Source organism: Rutilus rutilus (genome assembly GCF_951802725.1).
Source record: "Rutilus rutilus genome assembly, chromosome: 8".
In the NCBI taxonomy this organism is placed as follows: domain Eukaryota; kingdom Metazoa; phylum Chordata; class Actinopteri; order Cypriniformes; family Leuciscidae; genus Rutilus; species Rutilus rutilus.
The window spans coordinates 23,146,550-23,161,678 of record NC_140222.1 but is presented as its reverse complement, the minus strand read 5'-3'; the positions used below and the strand labels follow the sequence as shown (position 1 = coordinate 23,161,678).

Genomic DNA, 15,129 nt, shown 5'->3' with positions numbered 1-15,129 from the left:
GGGAAATGCATTTAGAGTAACGCACTTACATGTTACACTTACAAAAACACAAATTGCATGTAAGTGTGTCTAGTTTAGAGTCTTTATTTGATCTGTATTTGCTGTCTGTGCCATCATTTCCTCTGGTCAGCCATCTGCAGTGCAACATTGGCGTTTTCTCTGGCGTTCTTTAACAGCACAGACACTTTCGCTTCAGTCTAAAAATCAACAAACCACAAAAATGTTCATGATCACCAGGAACAGTAACAATTGGCTTTTTGACATTTATGGGTTCCTCAAAACAAGTTTCGTATCACATAGCGTGCGGGTTATTAAATGCGGGGAAAACCTTGACCTAAATACTTTTTGAATGTTTCCGGATACTCACAGCAGCCCTGAATGAAGCATCCGTGATGTCCTTCAGGTTTATAATGACGTTGTAATATGCTCCATACACTGCCGTTTCCAAAGCTTTAGCCGCTACCTGCACATGACAGGAATCACGCATACTGATGTCAGCTTTTTTAACCTTGAAAGTCATGCCATTTTTGTTAAGTCAAGATTTTTACTGTTAGTGAAAAGTGCTTTGTTTGGAAGGATTTTTTTATTTTGTGTCTTTTACTTAGTAATTCACCTGAATGTCTGATTTACATGCCACGTTTCCGTATTTCACCATCTCTTTGAGAACGGGCCACAGTGTGTTTATTCTTTCAGCCAGGGACAGAGGGACGACCACCGCCGCCTTCAGACCCTCCTGCATGGCTTCCTCCCTCCTGTACAATCCGTGAACAAGATTCAGTATTCATTGCTCATTTAAAATAATTGTAGCCACATTAGGGGTCTGATCCATTTGAAAGGTTGTTGTAGCTACTGTGCCATGTTTATATGTGTTTTTTGCCAATGCTGTTGTAATTTGCATTCTGTAACTACATTTCCGCTACTACATTCTACATTCAGTTTACTTTGGTAGATAAACACAGGTTGAATGGTTGTGTAACATCAGCTAGGCTTTCTTGTTTCTTTTTGTGATTCGTGACATGTTTTTACATCAACCAAACAATTAAACTGGTTTATCAGGATACAGAATGTTCCGTAATTGTCCAATGACATGTTTGGTCTCTAGTTTGATGGATGAGAAGCTCTGTTTTGCTTGATTTAACGTCACAAAGGCGATAAACCGCACCGTCTGATCTCATCGGCTGTGCCTTTGGGTAATTTCAGGGCAGCCTGTAACAAAATAAATAATTATACCCTGTTATTGTCATCTAGATTCTACTGTATATATTTTACAGCAGTTTCGATGGTCTGATGTTACAAAAGTGGTGTATTTAAAATGGCAAATTCATTCATACATTTAATATTCTTTTTAAAGTCATTGAATGTTGTCTGTGTTTGGTTATGTACCATGTAGCTGTTGAAGGCCGTTGAATCAGCGTCCACTTTTAACAATAAGTCGTTCATGGCTTCATGAAATGGAGGGATAAGTTTCCTCATCTCCGCATCCAAAGACTCAAACTGCCTCTTACCGTATGTCATCTGACCGACCATGCAGCCCAGAGCTGCACCCTTACAATGAGATACATGCATTTATTAGGGCTGTCAAATCGATTAATCACGGTTAATCACACCTAGCATAAAAGTTTATTTATTTCTTATTTGTGTGAATATATCTTAAGTGTGTGTGTGTGTGACTGTGTGTGACTGTGTGTATACAGTATATACACATACACAGACATATATATAATATATATAAATATAATAATGTATGTACACACATATATTATTTAAACAAACTTTTATGTTAGATGCGATTAATCACGATTAATCGATTTGACAGCAATAGTATTTATTGAATCATTTAAATGTATTTGCAAAACAAAAATTATAATAAAATAAATATATGTATATTTATATGTAAATTATAAATATAAATGTAAAATTTATGTCAAATGTATATGCAAATTATAAGAATTGTAATAAAATTAACTGAATACATATATTAAATATAAAATGTTATATATGTAAAATGTTTAAGATAATACATATTTAGTCATTACAGTCACATTTGATATTTAATACATTTATAAAATTGCTTATAAATAATTATTAGAATTATTTTACATACTTTATATATATATTATAAAATATGTATTTTAGAATGTATATATGTATCTAATAAATATTTGATATTCTAAAAATATTATATTTAAATAATAAATAACAGTTATTATTACATTTAAATAAAAAATGTTATATATATATAAAATGATGATTACCATAGCAGCGATTGCAGCAGAAACTGACCCTCCACCAGGAGCCGCTGTTCTGGCCCCAACGCTGTGGACAAACTTCTGCAGAGACAGAGACGCAAGCCGCCCATCGCCCTGATTGTCCTGTACCATATACCTAAACTCAGCGTGAACCAATTAGAGACAGTGCTTCTGTTAGTCATCGGCATGGCAAATCATTGTTATTCCACTAAAATACTTTTGCGACTTACTCAATGATTCTCTCCTTTGGAACAAATGACCCCAAAGAGTCGAGTCCTAGTTTGCTGATAACCTGAGGGAGGAAAATAATGAGACATTGCTTTGCTACCGTGTTGAACGTTTGACCGTGTTGATTTTAACCCACCAGTCGGATTTTGTGCTCCTCTTCCACAACGAACAGCTTTTCTCTCTGGATGTAGAAGTCTGCACAGTCCAGCATGGCCTTCAGAGGAATCAGACCCACTATCTGAGACCCCACCACTGGCAGGTTCAAATCCTATACAGGTAAAATGAATATAAATCCAATTCTGATGCATGCAAATTATTCTGATTCTGTTCCCATTTGAGATTTGAATGACTGAAAGCGATTCACCTTGGCATCTCTACAGATCTCCTCATACACCACGTGCATGGGCGTCAACTCAAAGTCCAGGATGTTAGTGGACACCTGAGCCAGGTTGGCCTCTTCCAGGTACCATCCCATTCCCTGAACCTTTTTGAGAAGCCCGGGCTGCAAGCAGAAGCATTCACAAACAAGAAGGAAGAAGAACATAATAAAAACCTCAAGGAAGTGATAGATATAATTAAGTTCTAGATTTGACGCACTCTGAAAACCAAGACCAAAACAGTGACGTCAGACAAAGACATACTTGATCTTTTCCCCGGCCCTGTTCTCTAATATCCAGTGCGATTCTGTGAGCCTGTTCCTTTGTGCTCAGAAGGTTCACGTTGTAGGCGACGAGAAACTTTCGGGCGCCGGTGACCGTGGCGCCCCAAGAGGGGACGAAGGTGGCAGGGCCATATTCAGGGGTCCATTCGCTCTTTTTCAACTGCATGGGGGACAAAGCACAAAAGGGCAAGAAAATAAGGTTAATTTATTTTATCTTAAGGTGTATACTTGGCATGTAAAACAGTGCTGTTTCTCAGAAATTAGGCCACAGGTATGAGGTCACATAATTGAGGTCTAAGTATACTTCAGTTTTCAGTCACGAACTGGTGTGAAGTCGTCTTGAACAAAATAAGCCCAATCGAAGTTCGTTTTGGGAGTTTTCTCCTGCTGGTTAACACCTTCGAACTACCATTGGTCAGTGGCGGTTACGTAATAGGTGGGTGTGGCTCTGTGGCTCCACCTATTTGGAGTGTACATTGTCTACATTTACATTTGCTATTTTGTTTTACCCCTAAGAGAAGAACGAAAAAGAACTTCGCCATGAGTATATCGGGGCATTCAGAGGTAAAAAGAAGAGCCCCAGAGCCACACCTACCTATTATGTCATCGCCACGGACCAATGGTAGCTTGAAAATGTTTACCAAACGGAGCAAACATTTCCGAAAAGTTTGCTTTGGCAAGCTGTTTCAAAAACTCCCAAAACAAACTCCAAATGAGCTTCGTTTTAGCCTGATGTTGTTCAAAATTACACCACTTCGTTATCAGGGTATATTTATTCTAAATGTATTTATCTGTGCAAATTATTTTTAAATTCATGTGGCCCCGTAATCTTTAATCAAAATAACTTCTCCCTCTTGCAGCATCTTCTCTAGTGACATGTTTACTGGCACGAGGGCGGGGCAACCTGTCACTCACATGAGATCGACCAATAGCAAACCACAACAATCCAATGATCCAATGAATTTCCGTTGGACAAAATCAAGTCCCGCTCTACATTTTTTCTTGTTCGAGATGCTGTTTCACACGGACATATGTTACAACAGGGAAGAAAAGACTATCGCAGCTCCCGTTTCATCAATCTCAAAGAAGTGAGGTCACAGATATGACATCATATGAGATCTCAGAAATGAGAGGTCAGAGAATTGAGGTCTAGACGAGTACTTACCTTCTCCGGTAATGCCTCGTATTCTCCTGCACGAACGGAGGGAAGTGACCTTCTGCTTTCTTTTCTAGCCGCCTCTCCGTAGAGATAGACTACAAGACAAAGACAAGAAGAATGGAGGACGGGACTGAAGTGATTCTCAAATAGTTCAGGCAATAGACACCATGACCTTGGCCAATACGAACCCACCTGGCACATGCAGCATGTCTGACAATCTCTGGCCGAATTTATTGGCACACTGTACGCACTCCTCCATGGTGACGTTCTGCACTGGTATGAAGGGACACACGTCCATCGCACCCATCCGAGGGTGTTCACCTGTTCAAAAACATCATTTTCACAAAATAAATTAATGTGATGTATGATGACTTTACAGTATATCAGCAACTGGCTCCACAGCTGTACCTGAGTGTTTGGTCATGTCTATGAGTTTAAACGCAACACGGGCAGCGTTCAGCGCCCCCTCGATTGCAGCCTCGGGTGGGCCCACAAAAGTGTACACCGTCCTGTTCGTCGAAGCCCCTGGATCAACGTCCAGCAAGCTGCAGCCCTCCGTGGCAGAGATGGCATCGGCTATGGCATCAATGACCTGGATATTATATATATTGGCCAAAATATTGTCATGTAATGTTAATGTACATTAATGTATTACTGCCTGTATGTATGGTCTAAAAAAAAAAAAAACTGATTTGGAAAATGTAAAAAAAAACAACAACAACATTTAAACATTATTCATTTTGTGTAGGCTACTAAACAAAGAAACTAAACAAAAACACTTAATGTGTATTTGTCATATAAACAACCAGATAATGACTCTACTCTTAGAGTTGCATTAAACTATAAGTGAATGATTCACTACAAAGAACCAACTCACTGGAGTCATTAGTACTATAATAGGGTTACAAAGGTCGCGATATTTGTTTTTGATTCACTAAAAATAATTACTTAGTTATAATTCTTTCAATAATCGATTGACCATGCTGCAAACTAAGAATAACCGATTCGTTAGAGTGATTTGTTTGAAAATCTGACAGCGGTTGCACGGTTTGATTCAGTAAAAGAACCAGCGCAGACGAGTCATTCATTCAGGAATCGGACTACACTGGTCGTGCTGTAAATTATCAAAAGAAACGACTCACTGATTTGACTCGGTGTATGTTTTTAATGCACCAAATTAGAGTCGTTCGTTCGAGAGTCGGACTAGAACCGGCTCATGTGAATCATTTCGTTCGGGAATCGGACGACAGTCAGACCGACTGCATGTTTTTGATTGCGGCTTCGTTGAATAATCTCTGTCAGAGTATTTTAGTACAGTGTTCAGTCAACATCGACGGAAGAACCTGATAATTTGGTTATCAGTACCAAATGACCTTTTTAATTAATCCAGTCAGTCATGTCTTACCTCCTTGTTCCGCCCCTCTGAGAAATTGGGTACACATTCCACCAATTTAGCCATGACTGCAAGAAAACACTAACTTTCCTCTCACCCACTTGTCTACTGACTAGCCTACCCTGGTTCCCCAAAGTGGAACATATAAAGCGTCTGCAAACATATCTTTTGAATAATTAACCTGTCCTGTGGACTGGATTTAGGTCATTTGGCAATGATTCTTCTATCTTCACAGATAAGCAGTTTTGGGGAGGGTTTCCCATCAAACATTGTTCAGACTTTGGGAAAACCTCCCAAAAGGTCATTATACATTGTCATTTTTAAAACAGGTTCTGGCTACGGCTGGGTTCATGGTTGTTTAATGACATTTGGTCTTTCAGTGTAGCAATAGCAAAAAAACATAGCCTAAGACTTGATAAGGCAGACAGTTTAATAAATTACTTTTGAAAAGCTCCAAAACAGTTGCATCACATCCAAAAAAACTAAACAAAAAACAGGCTGTGATGTCTAGTTAATGAATGATCCAGAAAGGGGTCAAAGAGTTGGACGAGGACAACTCTACCCCTCCCCGTGTTTTTGGATGGCACAAAAATACCCTCAAAGCAACACTGACATTATGCAAGAATGAGAAGTGTAAAGTTCACAAAAAAAATGAAAACAGTTGCTTATGGAATGCAAACAGAATGAGTGAAATTCAGCAATATTAATTTTCAGGATGCTTTTCAAGGCAGATTCAAATTATTATTATTATTGTCCTTATGCTTATTATATATTATTATTTTAATACTTATAATAATATATTGTAATAATAAGTTATAATGATTATAATATATCATATTATTATTAATTCTATATAAAAATAACAATACATTTTATTAACAGAGTCAGCATGGGGGCAGCAATGAACACTGGATTCGTCATTACCCGCCAACTCCTCGCGCAGAAGAAGAAACGCCAACCGGAAGAGAACCGTGCAAGAAGAAACACCAGCGGAAGGCGGTTGTTTTTTTTATTAGCTCATTTGCTAATGTAAACCCGGTCTATTTCTCGTTGTTTTAAAAACTACCGCTCAATTTTACTCTGGAGATCACAATAAAGTGGTAGGGAGGATGTTGGCTACAGGAGCGGTGAGTTTTTAACGGTTTTGGGCGGTTTACGCTTGTTTATGCCGGGGCCTGAGAGAGCTAACGGCTAAAGCTAATGCAGTCGGTTACTATGGTGATATATTAAAGCATATATGTTGCTTTATATTAGAATATGCGTATATATCCTGCGCAGTGTGAGTTATTCGCGTGCGTATAGCGTAAGGAATTGAGTCTGTCGAGTTTCTCCTATGTGTCCTGTGCTGTTTGTAAACATGTGTTGGCATTAGTTAGTTATGAATGTGGGATTAAGGATTAGATAAGGAATATTAAACATTTAAAGATATCAAATCTGTAATTCATATAATTTAATAGGCCTATAAGTTTATTGCATTGTAATTATAAGGAACGTAAGAGCATAAACAAGCAATAATAAGAAATAGAAATTGAGCAGAAAAGAGTATAAATACATTTCCAATAATAAAAATGGGAATGGGAATCAGCCTTGACTGCCTAATAAAAGTTGGTTCTGAATTGCTAATATACATCAGTTGCTTGGATTTGTCTTGTTTTAGTTTGAAGTAAGCTGTGTGATTTGTGTCTGTCCTGTAGACTGTAACCACGGCGGGTCTGGCGCAGGTGGACCGTGAGAAGATCTATCAGTGGATCAATGAGCTCTCCAGTCCTGAGACGCGCGAGAACGCCCTGCTGGAGCTCAGCAAGAAGAGGGAGTCCGTGACGGACCTGGCCCCGATGCTCTGGCACTCCTGCGGGACTATAGCGGCTCTCCTACAGGTGCCTGTCAATCACTTAATGCTGAGTTCAACAAGTCAAGTTGTAGCGCTTTATACAATACTGGGCTGCGTTTCCCCAAAAGCATCATGAGGTAAATTGACCATTGAGAACATTGGTGGCAGTGGATTTCACAATCAAGGCTCACAATGCTTTTGGGAAACGCAGCTCAGATTGTTTCAAAGCATCTTTACAGTGATAACTAGCCTGGAAATCCAGACCTAAATCTAGAAGATTAATGGTCTGGCGTCGACTAATGAATATCGCCCAGCTCGAGCTACGACCAATCACAACAATAAACCCCATACGCTTAGCTACTAGCAGAGCTAACTGGTAGATTATACTCTTGCTGTATCCGGTCGGCAAAACAGCAAAAACGTCCTTCTTGCAAAGGAACGATTCGAGCGGCGTCTTCTGTTCCTGTTTTAGATAAAAAGCCAAGTATAACTCGTTCATTGTAGCGGCCAAAGCCGTTTCAAACAACTGGTGTTCATCCATAGCCATCTTGCAATGTTTACTAATGACTTCGACGTCACAGCGCTGTCATCATCTGTTTAGCTCGCCTCTGGCCCGCCTATATCAGATAACCTGATGTGATTGGTGCAGCTCAGATCGAGGGGCATATTTAATGAGCATCATTACTCGACACCAGAGTAACTCGCTGAGCAAATTCAACTTGTGCTCTCGCCAGAACTCTGGATTTCCAGGGTAAGTGATAACAGGAAAATTATGCATTTTGGTGGTGCTCAGTTTCGTTGTAAAGATCGTCAATTATTAAAGTAGTTCATTTCATCTATAAATCAGTTCTGCATAAAATGATGTAATCGTCCAGATTAGCTGAGTTCTCATACAGCAGTGTCAGTACAGTCAGATCAATTATATTGTTGAATATTAAGTGTCCCCAACTAAGCAAGCCAGAGGCGACAGTGGCAAGCATGTGAGAAACCTATCAGATCTAGGCAGATGGTGCTGGGGAAGGGGAGGGGAAATCCCCATAGCGTGCTGCACTGAGGGTGCTTCTCTTTCTTTATTTGTGCATCCTCGCTTCCTTCCCTCGCTTCCTTTCCTCACGTCTTGGCTCCAACTCACTTAGGACGTGAGGGAAGGATACAGGTCTGTGTATCCTCGCTTATGACTCCTCGGGGAGCTTCCTCACTCCTCATTCCTTTGTCTCCTTGATGTGCAATTAGAGAATTGAGATGCCCTTCAAGATGCCTGAGTATGATCGGTTTCCGGGTCACAGGCTGGAGGACGTAGGAGCGAGGAAGCATCAATTTGAGTATTGAGAAGCACCCTGAGTTGAGCCGGTTTGGGACGGAAATCAGTAGGTCACGTAGATGCAACAAACAGACCGATTGGCCAAAGCGGTCAGCTTTAAGAGAACCAATCAGCTGCTCGGCAGAGTTTCATGAGTGAACTTTGTTGATGTATAAATGTGTCGACATTAGATTAGATATGAATGTATGATTAATAATAATAATAATAATAATACGATTAGCTATTAATTATAAAATATTAAGAATGACTAACTAATATTTTTAAAATAAAATTACAACTGTGTAGGCCTAAACAAAAACAGTAATTTATATATTTTTTTGTGTTGAAAATGAATTACATTTGATAGTAATACTTTTTCAAATATTTAGATATTAAGTTAAAAAAATAAAAAGGGAAAAAGTTAAAATAATAATATTTATATATAACAAATAAATGTATAAATTTGCAGAAAAAAATCTTAATTAAAATATAGTATAAAATTTTGCAAATGATGATACAAAAAGAAAAAAATACAAAAAGAAAAAAGATTATTATATAAGGTGATTTGTAACAGCATTTTTATTGATGTTTATTTTTATTGATTTTCATCCAAAATATTTATAAATGTATCAATGACATTTCAGTAAAATCTTTAAAATATTCAGATATTAATTGAAATATTAAAGGGGACAAAAGCAATAATATGAACATTTAATAATATTTATCTATAAGTAATTTGTCATTTTGCGGGGGGGGGGGGGGGGGGGGGGGGGTTGATGAATGAATGAAGTAATGGACATTTTTGCAATTGATAAATTTAGTTATTAAAGAAATACAAATTTTTTTTTATTATTTTAAAATGAAATTTTAAATTTGGTTTATAAATATAATGGTTTGAATCGAAATTCTGATATTTGACAGTAAAATAATTTGAAAGTAATCTTTCAGGAATTCAAATACTAATCCAAACATTAGAAAATGATATACGGATAAAATGAATAATAATAACAGTAAAGGTTAGATTTCATAATAAAGGTTCAAACAGTTTAAATTTGTTTTTAAAGAGATATTACCAGGTTATGGTGTCATTTTTTTTCTTTTCTTTTTTTTTTACAGGAAATTGTGAACATCTACCCATCCATAAATCCCCCTACACTGACAGCACATCAGTCTAACCGAGTGTGTAACGCTTTAGCACTGCTGCAGTGTGTGGCCTCTCACGTAGAGACACGGTAACTCACTTCCTGTCTACACCAGATATGACACTGTCTTTAATCCTTTGCCACACTGACTCTTTTTTTCTTTTTCTCATCCTCAGCTCTGCTTTCCTGGCAGCTCACATACCTCTGTTTCTGTATCCCTTCCTGCACACGGTCAGTAAAACTCGACCCTTCGAATACCTGCGACTCACAAGTCTGGGTGTTATCGGTAAGGAAACCGGCTAATGCAGGAACTGTTGCAGGAAAAATCCAACAACTGATTTAGTAAATAAGAGTGCAATGACATGTGGTTGTTTTATAGGAGCGCTGGTGAAAACAGACGAGCAGGAGGTGATCAACTTCCTGTTGACCACAGAAATCATTCCTCTCTGTCTGCGCATCATGGAGTCCGGCAGCGAGCTTTCGAAAACGGTTCGGTTACAAATACATCACCAAAATTTCTTCTCACATATATATATATATATATATTAATTTGGCCAATTTTGAACTTATATTAGGGTAAATCCTAATGTGTTTTGCAGGTGTTTAAACCACATAAGCGTTTGTTTCTCTCTCTCAGGTGGCCACGTTTATACTGCAGAAGATCCTCTTGGATGACACGGGTCTTGCGTATATCTGCCAGACCTACGAACGCTTTTCGCATGTTGCCATGATTCTGGTGAGTAACTTATTTGTATTGTTCAGAAGTATTATTATGCTTGATTGGCATGTCTTATGTCAATCAGACTGAAAGTTATACATGTTGGACACTGTGGGCAGAATGTGTCTGATTCGCTGGCTATTTGCAGTTCTGGATTGTGATTGGCTCATTTAAATGCTGTTTAAGCTTAAAGATTATGTGTGGGTTTTTTGTGCTTTTTGTCTTGCAGGGGAAGATGGTTCTTCAGTTGTCTAAGGAGCCTTCGGCTCGACTACTGAAACATGTTGTGCGATGTTATTTACGACTCTCTGACAACTCCAGGTATTTTTTTTTTACTTGTTCCTTGCTCATTTTTTAGCCCGGAGGTGCACAAACGTTGCAGTTGGGAAAAGTTAAAGATTTGGGAGCCCATTTGTGCTGCTTAATCATTTGATGTTTGCAATTAATACAATGTGAAATATAAAAACCTGGTTAAATACACTAATATTAGAAGGATCATGTGACACTGAAGACTGGAGTAATGATGCTGAAAATTCAGCTTTGCATGCATCACAGGAATAAATTACATTAAAAAAAATCTTTGTATTATTTCACAGTATTACTGTTTTTACTGTATTTGTTATCAAATAAATGCAGCCTTGGTGAGCAGAAGAGACTTTCAAAAATATTAAAAAAATCTTACCAACCCCTAAACTTTTGAACGATAGTGTAGATACATTTTTTTTACCAAATACAAATTTAAACCAAATACATTTTGAACCAAAATATATATATAATTTGGATACAACAGATAAAATACAATCAAGTTTATAATGTACATTTAGAAAATGTTTTATATTCATATACATATTTTTTATTTTATTTATATTTATATTTAAATATATTTCAATTATTTTTATTAAAGTGTGTGTGTGTGTGTATATATATATATATATATATATATATATATATATATATATATATATTACACTGTAAAAAAAAGTATCTGTGCTAAATTAAATTAAATCAACTTGGATGTTTAAGTAATTTCAACTTAAATTACATTAAACTAACTTAAAAAACGAGTTAAATCTTGTATAACTTATAAAAAAAGTTGAAGACTGCGCAATGTAAACACATATGTTGTCATAACTTATTGATCGTATAATTTTTTAGTGTACTTGACTTTCTAAAACGCTGTATTCCCTCTTTCTCAGGGCGAGAGAAGCTCTGCGTCAGTGTCTGCCGGACCAGCTGAAGGACACCACGTTTGCTCAAGTGCTAAAGGACGACTCCACCACCAAACGCTGGCTCTCACAGCTCGTCAAAAACCTACAGGAAGGGCAGGTCACGGACCCCCGCGGCATCCCTTTACCGCCTCAGTAACACACTCATCCAAAACCCTCCAGGACAGCCAGCACCTCACCTTACACACATCAGACTGTTCTTGCATACAAGGGCACTTAATATTTTTTATGCCAAGATGATCAGAAACGGTGCTCAGCATTTACGGTTTGTTTTTCGAGATATTCAAATTGACTTTGGACTCTGCTGGACTGAGGAAGAGTCAGTCTCATACATTATTAGGTTGGTTTTTTTTCTTTTCTTTTTCCTCTATGCCTTTTTGACAGAATCGAGAGGAATTGGAAAACTGTATTGTCTGTATTTGTCATCACAAAAAAAGAAAACGTGTTTGTAATTTTGAATGCTGTTAAATAAACAGTCTCATGTCATCGTAAATGTCAAGTGAAACTGCCAAACGCTGTGCTGCTTTTCCTGTCTTGAGGATGAATTAGGATATTTTGGCTAATAGTAAATCTTCATTAAAGAACTTTTTGAAATTACGTGAATGAAACTGAGGATGAGCGTATAGAAATATATTTTGTTCAATAAGTTGTACTTTTGGAAAAGTCGTTTAGCCGAACGCGTCATAAAACAGGTTAATTTAGGGTTAAATTAGACCTGACTTTTGGAGCAACAAGTTGAGCGGATATTGCATTTTACACTCATCATTTGATATATACACAGTAATATACTATTATCAGTAATATAATATTATTATTTTAAAAATGTTTCCCCCTGAGATCACTGGATGGCACTTGCTGAATTAATGACGTAATGGGACAAAAATTGTCCCTAGAGTTTAAAAAATGTATTACTGTTTCATACTGTTTTTTTCAAATAGCATGCAGTAAAGTGTTTGTGTCGCATCTTGATTACTTGCATCAAAAAAAAAAAGTACTTGCATCACTGGCTGCCACCTGCTGGCCATTAGTGGCATTGCAAACACCTGCTCTGGAGCAGTAATAAAATAATGGCCATTTGTTTTCAAATAAAGTTTTTTTTTTTTTTTTGCAGTAAAACTGGCGGTTAACAATTTTAATTATAAAAGTACTGTTACCAGGTCAGTTTTATTCCATTTTTCACCATGCAGAAATGCATATGAGCCATTTTCCATAAACAGTGAAATAAAATCCCATGCAGTTACAAGCGTCATATCAACCGAACAGTCAGTTGAGTTTAGTTGCTAATCACCTTTGTGTAATGAACGAACTGATACGCCGTTAAACCCAAGGTGAGAGTTTCATGGAGGGGATGTCTGTGATGGAAAGTGTTCGACCGTGTGTGTGTGTGTGTGTTAGTATAGGAGTCTGGAAGAGCCTCCAGCCTTTGGCTCGATGAAATAGCCAGTAGGCAGGGACCCCCTTTTAAAGATGCCAGCGCTGTGTGTGTGTAAGCTGAGCTCAGACATTGAGCTCAGTTGTTTTATTCATGAACAGACACACGAGGAAGGGACAGAGAAGTAGTATTCCGAATAGGGGATGAAGCCAAGTACAACCGAAATCGACCGGCGAGACCCCTTGATAGGAATAAAGTATTCCAAATGTGTTTATTTCGAATTCGAGATGTTTGGTCTAAAATGGCCTAAAACGTTTTTTTTTTTTTCGCTCTCGATCCTCTTTCTGTCTAAACACAGTTTAACGGAGTTGTTAAATGTTGAATGCCTACTTAAGTAACTTGATCCGATGATCTGGGGGCTCCGTTAAAAGGGCCCCAGTGAGGGAAGTCAAGCGTAGACAATAGACTCTTGAGCTGTGCTCTACAAACACGCGTTAAACTCCCTGATACGCATATTTCTGGACGGCGCGGTCCGATATACGGCTGTCAACATGCCGTGAAGGCATTTGAATATTTTATGAACATTTGGTTGCTTTTTTGATCATTTGTGTATACTGAAGTAATGCTCCTTCATAACTCTTAGAGGGAACGCTTTTTATACAGTTACTGCACAATGTAATATGGTAATAGTTCCTACTGACCAATCTGTCCAAACCCAAATCAGTCATTTGGGTGAAATTTTGGTGCTGTTTACTTAGGCTAGTGTCACTATTACTATTTCTCATACTGTTTTGTACTTTTAACTAGCGCAGGTAAAAGCCACTGAACACTGCTAAAAGCCAAACCACTTTCATGGTGCCTAAAACCCAGGGTTGGCGCAAACTAAACTGAAACATACCTGGCTAGCCACCAAAACCGGCTTCATGGTATAGACCCCAGGACATTATTTAGTTGCAACTAAATAGCAACATGCTAAAAACCATTCAAAATACCTTCCTAGCTGAACAGAAACAACGTAGCATTGTGGCTGTTTCGATTCGGCTTAGTAAGCAAACAGAAGAATAGCACCCTAGAAACCACATAGCAACTTGTTAAAACAACTTAGAACATCTTATCAACAACATAGCTACAACACCCTCGCATTGTGGCTCTTATGACTTGGTCCAGGAAGCAAATGGCTAGAAACCTTATAGCAACACTTAGCAACATATTAAAACGCATTTAAAAAAGTCACTTTGCAGCAACGCCAAGTAACCACAGAGTAATGTGCTAGTATCCTAGCCTGGAAATCCAGACCTAAATCTAAAAGATTAATGGTCTGGCGTCGACTAATGAAAATCGCCCAGCTCGAGGGGCGGCACCAAGCGTGCATTTGAAAATCTCACTGCACACAATTGGATAACACTACGACCAATCACAACAATAAACCCCATACGCTTAGCTACCAGCGGAGCTAACTGGTAGATTATACTCTTATGGTATCCGGTCGGCAAAACAGCAAAAACGTCATTATAGCGGCCAAAGCCGTTTCAAACAACTGGTGTTCATCCATAGCCATCTTGCAATGTTTACTAATGACTTTGACGTCACAGCGCTGTCGTCATCTGTTTAGCTCGCCTCTGGCCCGCCTATATCAGATAACCCGATGTGATTGGTGCAGCTCAGATCGAGGGGCATATTTAATGAGCATCATTACTCGACACCAGAGTAACTCGCTGAGCAAATTCAACTTGTGCTCTCGCCAGAACTCAGGATTTCCAGGGTACTAGTATCCAGCCATAACACCTTATACATCAGGATTTGTACTTTTAACTTGGGCGTCCTTATTAGCGCACCTGTCTCTCATGCCT

The 15,129-nt window shown here is 38.2% G+C and overlaps 2 protein-coding genes across 2 annotated transcripts; one reads left to right on the top strand and one right to left on the bottom strand.

The window, feature by feature from the left end:
- Positions 1 to 68: 68 nt before the first annotated feature.
- On the bottom strand, positions 69 to 5,880 carry ftcd (formimidoyltransferase cyclodeaminase). The gene is made up of 14 exons (XM_084417927.1): positions 5,703 to 5,880; positions 4,706 to 4,889; positions 4,490 to 4,618; positions 4,304 to 4,392; positions 3,119 to 3,298; positions 2,842 to 2,979; positions 2,614 to 2,745; positions 2,480 to 2,541; positions 2,256 to 2,385; positions 1,384 to 1,545; positions 1,163 to 1,206; positions 614 to 752; positions 368 to 463; positions 69 to 197 (listed from the first exon to the last, which is right to left on the bottom strand). Exons 1-14 carry the CDS (start codon positions 5,754 to 5,756, stop codon positions 114 to 116), a joined length of 1,623 nt encoding a protein of 540 aa, XP_084274053.1. The 5' UTR covers positions 5,757 to 5,880; the 3' UTR covers positions 69 to 113.
- Positions 5,881 to 6,571: 691 nt separating this feature from the next.
- cnot9 (CCR4-NOT transcription complex subunit 9) lies at positions 6,572 to 12,580 on the top strand. The gene is made up of 8 exons (XM_084415908.1): positions 6,572 to 6,817; positions 7,385 to 7,567; positions 9,938 to 10,053; positions 10,140 to 10,249; positions 10,343 to 10,452; positions 10,601 to 10,699; positions 10,911 to 11,002; positions 11,878 to 12,580. Exons 1-8 carry the CDS (start codon positions 6,800 to 6,802, stop codon positions 12,044 to 12,046), a joined length of 897 nt encoding a protein of 298 aa, XP_084272034.1. The 5' UTR covers positions 6,572 to 6,799; the 3' UTR covers positions 12,047 to 12,580.
- Positions 12,581 to 15,129: the final 2,549 nt, after the last annotated feature.

Bases quoted from the DNA above. Each gene is read 5' to 3' on its own strand.
- ftcd (XM_084417927.1), bottom strand. From the start codon at position 5,756: ATGGCTAAATTGGTGGAATGTGTACCCAATTTCTCAGAGGGGCGGAAC. The intron at 2,542-2,613 runs GTGGGTTAAAAT...TTCCTCCCTCAG, and splicing joins AGGAGCACAAAATCCGACTG to GTTATCAGCAAACTAGGACT. The intron at 464-613 runs GTGAATTACTAA...TGTCATGTGCAG, and splicing joins CATGTAAATCAGACATTCAG to GTAGCGGCTAAAGCTTTGGA.
- cnot9 (XM_084415908.1), top strand. The intron at 10,453-10,600 runs GTTCGGTTACAA...TCTCTCTCTCAG, and splicing joins GCAGCGAGCTTTCGAAAACG to GTGGCCACGTTTATACTGCA. The intron at 10,700-10,910 runs GTGAGTAACTTA...TTTGTCTTGCAG, and splicing joins CGCATGTTGCCATGATTCTG to GGGAAGATGGTTCTTCAGTT.